General features: G+C 45.6%; 1 protein-coding gene across 1 annotated transcript in view; it reads left to right on the forward strand.

Moving 5' to 3' along the window:
* Dnai1 (dynein, axonemal, intermediate chain 1) overlaps positions 1–12,332 on the forward strand; it is a 41,613-nt gene that overhangs the window by 9,169 nt on the left and 20,112 nt on the right. Inside the window, exons 10-12 of the mRNA XM_013026567.1 lie at positions 4,985–5,069; positions 9,134–9,251; positions 9,565–9,608. Of these exons, the coding sequence (XP_012882021.1) occupies positions 4,985–5,069; positions 9,134–9,251; positions 9,565–9,608 (247 nt within the window). The remainder of the gene's footprint in view (positions 1–4,984; positions 5,070–9,133; positions 9,252–9,564; positions 9,609–12,332) is intronic.

Raw genomic sequence — 12,332 nt, forward strand, 5'->3', positions numbered from 1 at the left:
TGACATTTAAGGTGGGTCTTAAGAGCCAATATCTAAGCCGGGCGCTGGTGGCTCATACCTGTAATCCTAGCTACTCAGGAGGCTGAGATCTGAGGATCGAGGTTCAAAGCCAGCCCGGGCAGGAGAGACCGTGAGACTCCTATCTCCAATAAACCACCAGAAAACCAGAAGTGGTGCTGTAGCTCAAGTGGTAGAGCACTCGCCTTGAGCTGAAGAGCTGAGGGACAGCGCCCAGGCCCAGAGTTCAAGCCCCACGACCGACAAAAAAAGAGCCAATATCTATGTTAGAGATAAGCACAGGTACTATCAGTGCCAGGTCAATGAACATGGATAATATGCTGGGTTTACCATGAGGAGCCATGTAAGAGTCATTTTAAAGATCAAGAGTGGAGGCTCACAGGGTCATAGCCAGCATATATTTGTGGAGCCACACAGAATAGTGATCCAGCGATGAAGGAAGAGTCACCATAGGGAGATGCTTAAAGCCTACCCTTCAGCAGTGAGAAATCTGAGTTGGAGGCCAGGTCTAGTGTTAAGATGAGGATGGGTTGGGTCTGCAATGAAAAAGAGCCAGAGGAAGCTGGGGGCAGGCTTCAGCACCACGGACAGCTCCCACAGAGCCACTCTCAGGGAAGTAGAAGCTGGAGCTCCACTTCAGAATAAACCAGATCCATTAAAGGAAGTTCTGCTTCCTTTGAAGTATGCTCCCTTCCTCTCAATCCTCTGTTCTCTAACCTGATGGTGTCATTTTTGAGGGAATGTTTGAAGGTCTTTTGTTATGGTTTCATAGAAATTGTTCCAATATATCTGTTAGAGTGGAACCCAGTGATCATGACCATGCTGGGTACTGGAACTCTGAGGTGAAAGAATAGAGTCCCTGCCCTAAGGCTTGTTCTGTGCAGATTCTTGGCTCGTCCTGTATCATTCCCCAGAGGTTAGAGGCTTCAAAAGGGCTCTGTCCCGGGTCAGGGCACTTATGAAGATGCATCAGATTTTGATTATGGACTGTGCTGGTACCCATGGTTGCAGAAACCTCAAATACAATCATTAAGATTTAGGATCCAATAGAAAAAGATCCTTTGGCTGAGACTGAAAACTGAGCTGGGGTCTCAGCCCTGACAGAGTTTGGTGTAAAACAAATACCTCAGAGAGGACAGTCCCCACTCCTTCTTTCAGACTGGGATCTTCCAGCTTGACTGACATGTAAGACTGTGATACAGGAAGTTTCCAGCCCTTTGGATGAAGATGCTACAGTGGAGGCAGGACATTGAGTATAGCATACAATCACTTATCAGGAAGTGCAATGGTGTGCAATCTTTCCTAAAAAATGAATTGAGTTCTAACTGGAAATCCCGTTATTAAAGTAGGCTGACTGTGAAATACAGTGGGAAAAGTAAATGACTTTCTTTTTGTCCAGGCTCAGTGAGTGAATAGAATAACACCTTTTTCTCAAAGATCCAAGTCTGTTTAGATTGGTTAAAAAAGAATAAACACAGGTGTAGCTGGGGGTATAGCTTAAGGGACAGGGTGCCTTCCTAGTATGCCCAAGGTCCTGATTTCAAACTCAGTACTGCCAAAAAGGAAGGAAGGAATGAAGAAGAAAGAAAGAAAGAGAGAGATAAAGAAAGAAAGAGAGAAAGAGAAAGGATAAAAATAAATAATAATAAGTAAAATAAAAATCAGGTACATGAGAGAAGAAAAGAGAGTATGTTTGTTTGTTTGTTTTGGGGGGGTCCGGCCATGGGGCCTGAACTCTGGGCCTGGGCGCTGTCCCTCAGCTCTTCAGCTCAAGGCTAGTGCTCTACCACTTGAGCCACAGCGCCACTTCCGGTTTTTTCTTTTTTGCTTATGTGGTGCTGAGGAATTGAACCCAGGGCCTCATGCATGCAAGGCAAGCACTCTACCACTGAGCCACCTTCCCAGCCCCTAAAGTATGTTTATGATACTTTGTAGGAAGCTCTCCTGTGAGGGACCATGGTATCCTTAATGACTTCACTAAATGCACAGTACTGAATGTAAGTTTGTCTGGTCTGAAATATTAGGCAGGAGTGGGAGGAAGGCCACAAGTTTATGAAGAACCAATAAAAAAGATGTGACTGCTCAAGTAACATGGCATCCATTACAAGAAAGAGGAGAGCCCCCTGTATTCTATCCTTGGCACATATCAGTAGCCCTGATTCTCCTAGGATCATGAGAGGGTAATCTGATTGAGGAGATAATAGATTTCCAAGCAGAACAAGAGAGTAGGTGCTAGAAACCAAAGACTTGTGCTTGTATCATTGCTTTGACCTTTATTAGCTAATGTTTCTCTCTCTCTGTTTCTCTCTCTCTCTCTCTCTCTGTTTCTCTCTCTCTCTCTCTGTTTCTCTCTCTCTCTCTCATCAGTCATGGGACTTGCGCTCATAGGCTGAGGTGCTATCCCGGAGCTCTTTTGCTCAAGCTCCACTTATGGATTTTGAATGGTTAATTGGATATAAGAGTCTCACGGGACTTTTCTTCCCTGGCTGCCTTTGAACTGCAATCCTCAGATCTCAGCCTCCTGAGTAGCTAGTTGTAGGTCACTGGTACCAGGGCATTAACTGGGGTCTTCTGAAATTTCCTTTTCCCCACTCACTAAGCCCTTCAGATGATACCTGCTTTACAAAATGGTTGGGAGAACCCATGATAATGTATGTACGACTTCTAACTGAGTACTTGCCTGTTATTAATATGCCATTCTATGGCTGATGGAGCTTGGTAGAGGATACTTGGGGAGTGTTCACTGGAGGGAATGAGGCATTGTCCGATTACAGCAGAAGTGCTGTCATTGGGCACACAACACTTCATGATTATCACATAGAGTCAGGACCATTCGTAGAAGACGCAGGAAAGCAAACTTCAGCTAATTTGGCCATATGATCAGAGAGACTTCTACCTTACATAGGAAGAGTTAAGCAGGCTGGGAAACTGCCAAGGGGGAGAGGATGGTGCTTTGGGTTAAGGAGTAGGTGTAGCAGCTAGGACCCAGATAAATTCTGAGGACTATTATTACAAATACCCAATGCCTTCCTTTTTGTTTCCTTTTTATGGTGCTGAAAATTGAACTTAGAATCTCACCCATGCTAGGCAAACACTCTACTACTTGAGTCAGGCATACAAACCTCATATTTTATTTCTGAGTTAAGGTCTCATTAACTTTGTTCTGACTGTATGTACTGCCACACTTCTTGGTCCATTTGGAGCCAGTTTGAGGTGTGGCAAAATGCCCTCACAGGACCATTTCCCGACATGCAACTTTCTAAGCCTTCACCTCATGATGCTGCCTTTCGCCCTGACACTCCTTCAACCATTACTACCAGGAACTGTGTTAAATCCCAACACATGTAATATTATGTCCAATCTTCTCAATGATCTGACAAAATGGCAGATGCTGCCATTCATCCCCCTTTGTCAAAAGGACTCTGCAACTTAGAGAAGTTGCTCAAGGTTACTGCCTGGCTTCCAAACAGGGGGATAGAATAGGAATGCAGGTTTTTAAGCCACTCTTGGTGATGCCTACTTGAAATCCTAGTGTTTGGGGAGAGGATTTTATGTTTGAGATCAGTCTGGGCTGCATAACATAACAAAATTCTGGATGAATGAATAAAAGAATAGATAGATAGATAGATAGATAGATAGATAGATAGATAGATAGATAGATAGACAGACAGACAGACAGACAGACAGACAGATAGATCTGTGAGGTTCTAGAATACACTTATTTTGTTGCAGAGCTTCAGCTAAGGGCCTGGACGCTGTTCCTTAGCTCTTTTTGCTCAAGTGCTCTACCACTTTAAGCCACAGCCTCACTTCTGGTTTTCTGGTGGCTAAATGGAGATAAGAGTCTCACGGACTTTCTGCCTGGGTTGGCTTTGAACTGTGATCCTCAGATCTCAGCCTCCTGAGTAGTTAGGATTACAGGCGTGAGCCACCAGTGCCTGGCTTAGAATCCACTTTCTTAACTACTGGTGTCACCACTCCCAGGACAGCTGATTGATCCTCAGGAGCCACTGGCTCTCTGGATGACTAGATCCCACTTAGCCTCCCCTAAACTCTTGGCTCCTTTATTAGGCTCCCAAGTGGTTTACCTTGTGGAATTTCACACACTGATACTCTTGTTTTTAGTTCAGAATGAGTTATTTTCCTTGATGCCAAACGTTCTGCTTCCTCTGGCAGTGGGCAGGTCTGTTGGATTACAAGCATATCTCTCCCCATCTTTGGGCCTCTGTGACTTCCTCAGTCTGTGACTAAAGGAAGGATTGGACCAGAAGATCTCTGAGACCTTTAAGGGGAATCTGTCACTTTCTGAGCTGATGAAATCTCTCTGTATCCTGCTAGAAAAGCCCTGAACTGATTCTTATCTGCTCTCTCAAGAGCAAAGGACTAACTTATAACTTAGATGTTTTGCCTTACACTCAGAGATGGAAAAGGCATTTTCCAAAATAAGTACTGAATAAAGGAACATGAAGCCAGCTCTATGCACGTGCTTGAAATCACAGATTTAGACCCCTTTTTCCACCTGTGATGGAAGGGCTCCTAAATACAGCAGTAGAGTGAACTAGAGCCATGCAGAGATACCATTATAGAGCTATCTGGGGGCTGGGAATGTAGCTTAGTGGTAGAGTGCTTGCCTAGCATGCACAAAGCTCTGGGTTCAATTCCTTAGTACCACATAAGCAGAAAAAGCTGGAAGTGGCGCTGTGACTAAAGTGGTAGAGTGCTAACCTTGAGCACAGAGAGGCTCAGGGACAGAACCCAGGCCCTGAGTTCAAGGCCCAGGACTGGCAACAACAACAACAATAACATAATAATAATAGTAATGATAGCACTATCTGGGTGGGTACTATGGCATGGAGGCATGATGGCAGACAGCAGGAAGGCATAGCTAAATCAGTTATGAGTCTGGGTTCTGTCTTGGGGCATCTGTCCTGGCTTAAGAGAATATGTGGCTTCTGTCACCCCACAGAGTGATGATATCACAAAAGTGTCCCAAGCTGCTAAAATTGTGGAGCGCATGGTCAACCAGAATACATATGATGATGTTGCTCAAGGTAAGATCAATGACCCCACAGATGCAAAAAATATATATAAAGTAGGAAAAAGAATCCCTTCCTCTTCTGGATGTCAGTGAAGAGACGAGATTGATGCAAGGTAACCATGAACAATGCCATAAGGGGCAATATGTATAGTGATGTGATCTTACCGTGGTGTAGCACAGAAACACCTTCCCATAATGATCTAATATCATCTTCCCAATGGCTCTGGGAAGCAGGTAGAGTGAAGATGATTACTGACTTTGCTTTCAAGACAATGAAGGCCAAGGCCACCTGGCTAGTTAGTGGCAAAGAGGACTTGAACCTAGATCTTCAGCTTCCTCATTCTGTGTTGTCTTCACCACCCAGATTTCTTAGGGTTACTATGATGCTAAAATGTAAGGATAGAAACTGCTCTGGGGATCTCCCAAGAAAAGAAGAGGGCAAATAAGGGATGAGTAGAGGCTGACAAGGAAGGCTTCAGGAAGGTTGAGCTAGATGCTATGGGATAAGCAGCATCTGAGTGGGAGGATAGCAGAAGGGAGAATGTTCTGGACAGAAGATGGCACAAGCAGGGACTTGGCAGTGAGAATGAGTATGAATAGACCCTGGGGACAAAGGACAGCAGGCTAATTGACCCTAACAGGAGCTGTTGGAAAGCTGAAAGTTAAGGGGCAGTTGGAGCCAGTTTATTAAGCGTCTTGAATACCACAAGGACACAGCCCAGTGAGAGCGGACCAGGAGGAAGATGTGATTGTGGAGAATACAGGGACAGAGGTGAAGGAATGGTATGGAATGGGCCCTACCATATCAGACCAGCTTTCATTGTAAGGGGTAGAGAAAAAGGAGAGCAAGTGTTCACTGGGAATGGCCTATATGTTGGGCATTGTGTGGTTCATTTTACACATTTTTTTTGGCTGACAGCTACCATTATTATCTCTTTTTTATTTTTGAGACAAGGTCTCACTTTGTAGTCCTAGGCTGGCCTTAAACTCTTGATTCTCCTGTTTAGCCTCCTAGTACACTCAACTACTATTATGCTGGGCAAAAATAGTCTGACATATTCAGCTGTTTGTTATGTGTTGTTTATGTTGTGGGTTTTTTCCTCTTTTTTATGCTGGAGATTGAACCTCACTTAGTCAAGCACTTTACCACCGAGCTATCTCCTCAACCCATTATCTAATTTTATAGATGAAAAACTCAGGCTGGGATGTTGCCATTTGTTCAGAATTATAGCTAGTGGGGGATGTGAGTGGTAAAAACCAGAACTTGAGCACAGGCCCCTTGGATCCATTGCCTAAAAACTTTACCATTAGGCTACAGAACCACTGAACAGGGAGGAGACATTTCAAATACACACATTCAATAGATCTATCCTGGTGATTAATTAGTGATGAAGCAAAGAAAGGGATTGATTCAGAAACACTTAAATCCTGGGAGCCTGGGAAATTCTGGTGTCTTTGACAGTGCCAGGGAAATGGAATCCTTCCCATGGCATGAACAGCACATTCCCAAGTGGCTTGTATTTCCTTGAGAGGTTGTGCATTTATTTGGAGCAGCTGCCTCCCCAGAGTTGGCAACTCCTTGCTTCTGGCTGGTCTCCTTTGCTGACAGCCTAGGGCTCGTCTTGGTGACTTGATGCTCATTGCTCACCCAGGGGACATAGAAACTAAGGCTGCCAAGACCAGCAGCCTAAACAAGCCCCCTAGTTATCATTCAGGCTGGAAAACGACCTTGAGTGCTTTTCAAAGCTGTCAAAGTACAGAGCAGCTGTGAATGAATTTGTCACTCACACAGCTTGGCTTCCTGAAACCCAGTCTGTACAAGTGGCCCACCAAAGAGCTGCAAACCTGATTAATATCCATGGAGAAATTGGCCTTGTGAACCACTTTCATTTATAAGACCACAGTCACATAAAAATGCATTGAACTTTGATTTCTTTGAATTGTATAGTATTTTCCCTTTGGGAAAGTGTAATCATGAAGAAGTGAAAATAGAATAGAGAAGTGTTACCAATTAATCTCCTCTTTGAAATGAAGTATTTTTTAAAGATACCCAAGCTCAGGACTCTCTGATCTGATCAAGGCTGACACCTTTCTGGCCACTCTAATTTTTTTTTTTCCATTGTGAATGTAGTACCACAGTGTGGGGGGGGGGGCAGGGGAGAGGTGTATTGTGAGAATGGCTGGAGCAAGCCTGAGCATGTCCTTGGCCCTGCTGGATGAGAGAGTTCATTCTCTAATTGGTCCCATTGTTACTTTATTTCTTATATTTGTTGTGTGGCTATCCCTGTGCTATGTGACCCTGAGACGAATATAACATGATTCCTGCTGTGAAATGGGAAAGACAGGCCTAAGGCCAGTGTAATGGAGAGGAGAGGCAAGGTTGGAACAGAGAAGAGAAATTAACTGTACTCAAAACAAGTAGGTGAGGTGGTACATGAGTATAGTCCCAGCTACTTGGGAGGCTGAGGTAGGAGGAAGCTTTAAACCCAAGCGTTCAAGACCATGCTGGGAATGTAGCTTAGTAGCAGAGTGCTTGTTTAGCATACATGAAGCCCTAGGTTCAATTCTTCAGTACCACATAAACAGAAAAAGGCAGCAGTAATACCGTGGCTCAAGCCTCGAGCAAAAGAAGCTCATGGACAGTGCCTAGGCCCTGAGTTCAAGCCCCAGGACTGGCCAAAAAAGAGAGCTCATTTCAAAAAAAAAAAAAAGGACAAACGAACAAGAGCTAGTGCCTTACACCTGCAATCCTAGCTACTCAAGAGGCTGAGATCTGATTATTATGGCTTGAAGCCTGCCCAGACAGGACAGTTTGTGAGACATTTATCTCCAATTAACCACCAAAAAGCCATAAGTGGAACTGTGACTCAAGTGGTAGACTGCCAGCCTTGAGCAAAAAAGCTAAGGGACAGTGCCCCTGTTTTGTGTTAAAGTTCTGTTACAAGGGCATGTGCATGCGCACACACATGCACGCACACGTGCATGCACACAAAAGAAGAAAAAAGACAAGGAAGATGTTACAGAGGAGGAAGAGCTTAATCTGGGTAGAAGTAGATTAAGAGTCTGTCATGAACATGACATTTTAGTCATGGAAAGTCATGTAGAAACACACTGATACCTGACACAATTTGATTCATGAATACAGACTACTTGGTACAGATCACATGTGAACAGATGGCTCAAAATGATGTAGACCTAGTGACTAAGGAGTCCCTGTGCAAGGAGAGCCATTGAGAGGTCTCACTGTGGTGAGAGGGTGATGTAGTGAAGAGGTTGTTTGCTCTCACTCATCTGGTTGATTTGAAACATGATCTGCAGGTTGGCTCACAGAGTGAGGGAGACCAGTTAGAGGATGTGTGTACTAACCAAGTGATAGATCATTGAAACCTGAACATAGGTAGTGGCTGTGGGTTTGGACAGAAATGAATGGATTAAAAAGATAGGAGGAAAATATGAGACATACTAGAAAAAAATCAGTCAAAGCTTACCCAGGTTGCTGGTTAGACAGGTGGAAAGATGGAGCTTCTTCCTTGCTTGGAGAAAATGGGAAGAGACAGTTTTGAGGACAGATGAAGATTCTGGGAGATCCATGGGGATCCAGGTAGCTTTATTATAGTGAGGGTTGGCAATGACTATGAAGTGGGGCTGCCTTTTAGGGATTTGGGAAGCAGAATTAAAAGAAGTATTAATCAGTCTCTGGCAGCTGAGCCCTTGAAATCTGGTCACTCCAATCTGAACCTTCTGAAGGGCAGAAAGAAATTCATGAGGATAAGTACTGAAACCAACCTGGGATTCTATACATGCACACAAAGCTGCTTTATTGTAATTTGCCCAGTAACAATGATGGTAACAGTTGGTAACAGACTGAGGGAACTCACTGTGTACCAAGCATTTTTCTAAGCACTTTGCATGTGTTAACTGAAAATATATTTTCACAAGTCTTTTGAGATAGGTGCTCTTTTTCCCACTCCCAAATACAGAAAGGTTTGTTGTATTGTCCAAGAAGAGACAAGCGTTCGACCTTGGTTTGCTGCAAAATGGCAGTCTGAGATCTGATTCTGCTTATTCATGTTTAAGATTTTAAGTACTATGAGGATGCTGCTGACGAATACCGAGACCAGGAGGGTACGCTACTGCCACTCTGGAAGTTCCAAAATGACAAAGCCAAGCGCCTGGCTGTTACCGCCCTCTGCTGGTGAGTACAGGCATTGCGGCAATCCTAGAGCCATCCCTGGGTATCTGTGGCATGTACCTGGTGCCAAGCCCTGAGCTACCCTTTTTATTGCACTTAACCACATTGATTGTGAAATGTGGTACTATGGAAGTCCAGAATGGGGATTCTTATTAGACTGCAGGATCACTCAGGGTTTCCCAGGTGGTAAGGGTCAAGGCTGGAAAGTAGATGTCCGCAGTGTATTTAGGCATCAGTGGCCCTGGGAAAGATCATTAACTATGTAAGAGCTACAAGGTCTACTTTGTGTGCCAATAGATTCACATTTCTTTTGCAGGAATCCAAAGTACAATGATCTGTTTGCAGTGGGACACGGCTCCTGTAAGTGATCTAGATATTCATTCATTTGTTCATGTAAAAAAAAAACACTAGGTTCCTACTCTGTTCAGAGTTCCTTCCCATGTGTGAGAAACAGAACACAATCACAATCTGATAGTGAAGATCTACAATTATATGGGCATTTAGTGCTGGGTTTAAGAATTCATCAAGCTGAATATGTCCTCTGGGTCTCAGAGAAAGAGAGGGAGATCATCCTAGCAGAGAAGCCAATGTGGGCTAAGTCTAGAAGCATGCGGGATGGCAAGAAATAAAGCTGTTCAGGGGGCTTGAGTCAGCCCTTAAAAGACTTGTTAAGCCATTCCAACAAAACTCTTCAAGGAAAACCATTGAAGAAACTCCAGAAGGACAAGGAGGCCTATGTAAGGAGGAATTGTAGGCTTCAGATTGGAGGCTGGGAGACGTGAGAGAGAGGTAGGACACAGGAGAATTAGATCGAGGCCCTCTCCTCCTCCTCTACTTCCTCCTCACCAGGCCCTGGAGCAGAATGGAGGTGAGGGTGAGTTGGGGAGAGTTTTTGAAGCTCTGAAGACTCCCTATCAAGAATCCAGACAAGATAGGGAGGTAGCCCATGGTGGTAACTGTGACTGGACTATTTGCTTTTCAAAATGTTACTTGGCTCAAGTAAAAGCCCCTACTGCTGTACGGGCCTGGACATTCCCTCTTCCTAACGGGAGAGGGCCCTGCGTTCAGGCTCCCCACGTTCAGGCGTACTTCTCTAATGCTAACAACTTGTTCTCTGGCTAGGAGGATCAGCTTCTGCAAACAGAAAAACCTCTCCATTCTCCAAGCTGCTGCTGGCTGGCAGGCATACAAGCTCCTGGTCGCTGCCCCTTAGATCGTCTGTCCGCCCATTTTTTGACCAGGATAGGGGGAGGAGGTGTTTGCAGGGGTTGAAGGGAGGAGTTGGTGTTTGTCATTCCTCTCAGGGAGGAGAACCTTGGAGCTGCTCCCAGTCTTGTGGTCTGGGCTGCCTTTGAGGATGCCCTAAATGCCTGCTTTGTGTCCCTACTCCTGAGGGTGGGCTGCTGCCAAATGGGAAGCGCCCTCCCCCTCTGGCAAGGAACTAGAACATTCCTCCCCCTCTGCTGCAGCTACTGGGCCTGGAACAGGGCCTGGGGCTTGGGCGGGCCCTCCCAGGAGTGGGTGTGGAGCCCCCTGTGAGAATGCTCCAGGCCCAGGCTGTCTGCCCAAGACTGAGGTGTGTGGGGTTGGGGGTGAGGAGGGGGTGAGTGTTCCCCAGAAGATGGGAGGAGAAAATGTTAGTTCTAGCCTCCTCAACCTCCACCCATGTTTAGAAGTAGTGTCAGCTGGTTGGGGTCATGGGAAGCTATCCATGGAAAACAAACTTGGTCAGGAACTATAGAGAAGGGTAACTCACCTCCCACAAATACATGACCTCAAGCTGACAGACCTAGTGGCCTCCTTTGCTTAGGTACTGACCCAGGAAAGGTCTCTGCCCTCCCTTGGTCTTTTTAGCGGCAGCGTGTACCTGAGTGGTCCCCACAGGCAGCTATGGACTTTCCCCTGGAGAACTGGTTCTCAGGAATGTACTCCTGAGACTTAGTCTCCTCATGGGTGACACATAGAGCTGACAAACTGCCAGGCCTCCATCCCAATGCCACTGTGAGGCACACAGAGAAAAGAAGTTAACGTGTCCTGCCAGCCATAAGAACCACTTATTCATGAAAGTGGGTCATTGTTGATCTGTCTGTTGTTCTTCCCCCTGGCTTTCCTGAAGCACCTTTGGGAGACTGCAGCAGAATAGGGAAGCTGAGGAATCTCTCTTAGGTGGTAGGATTCAGTGTCAGTGGCTGTGATATTTGCAGTGGTTGGCAGTAGCTCAGGAGTTGCTGGCCAGCTTTCAGATGAGCTTGATGGCAGCTTTCATCTATTACAGAGTCGTGCATCTTTTAGTACCACCAGCAAAGGCCTGAACAGCCAGTGTGGGCTTAGAAAGGCTCTGAAAGGCTCCTGAATCTATTCCTGAAGTCACTCCTGGGAGGCCCACACTCCTGGGTGTCTTCATGGAAGAAACAGTGCACAGCGGAGGCAGGCAGAGGGCACCCTAGTTGCCAGATGGGGTCACTGTACGGAGTAGCTGAGCTCACCAGCTTCTATCAGTCTTTGGAAGCTCACAAATATCAATCTCCCATAAAAAAGATTTTGCCTTGTGTAGACAAACACTGGGTTTATTGCTGGGTTTGACCCTTGTAAGCTCAGTCTAGACCTCATAAACCTCCTTTTGCCTGGAATTCCCAGATGTTTATTCTGTGACCCAGCTACATAAAACTTTGATAATGGGATTAGGCATGTACTGTAGGGAAGACCAGGCCTAGATCCCATCATGGGGTGGGAAAGGTTGCCTGGAGTCAGGTCAGGACCAAGCAGGTAGAGAAAAGGGAGTCCAGCTAACTTCCTACAGCATCACAGAAGCATCCACACCTGCCTCCCTTCTAGAGTGGCTGGTTACCAGTACGTTAGACTAGTTAAAGGCAGAGATAGAGCTGGGCATCAGTGGCTTGTGTCTGTAATCCTAGCTGCTCTGGAGGCTGAGGTCTGAGGATTGAAGTTCTAAGCCAACCACAGGCAGGAAAGTCCATGAGATTCCTATCTCCAATTAACCACCCAAAAGCTAGAAGTGGAGCTGTGGCTCAAGTGGTAGACTGTTACCTTGAGCAAAAGAAGTTCAGGGACAGCACCCAGGCC

Source organism: Dipodomys ordii, unplaced genomic scaffold (genome assembly GCF_000151885.1).
Source record: "Dipodomys ordii isolate 6190 unplaced genomic scaffold, Dord_2.0 Scaffold95, whole genome shotgun sequence".
NCBI lineage: Eukaryota > Metazoa > Chordata > Mammalia > Rodentia > Heteromyidae > Dipodomys > Dipodomys ordii.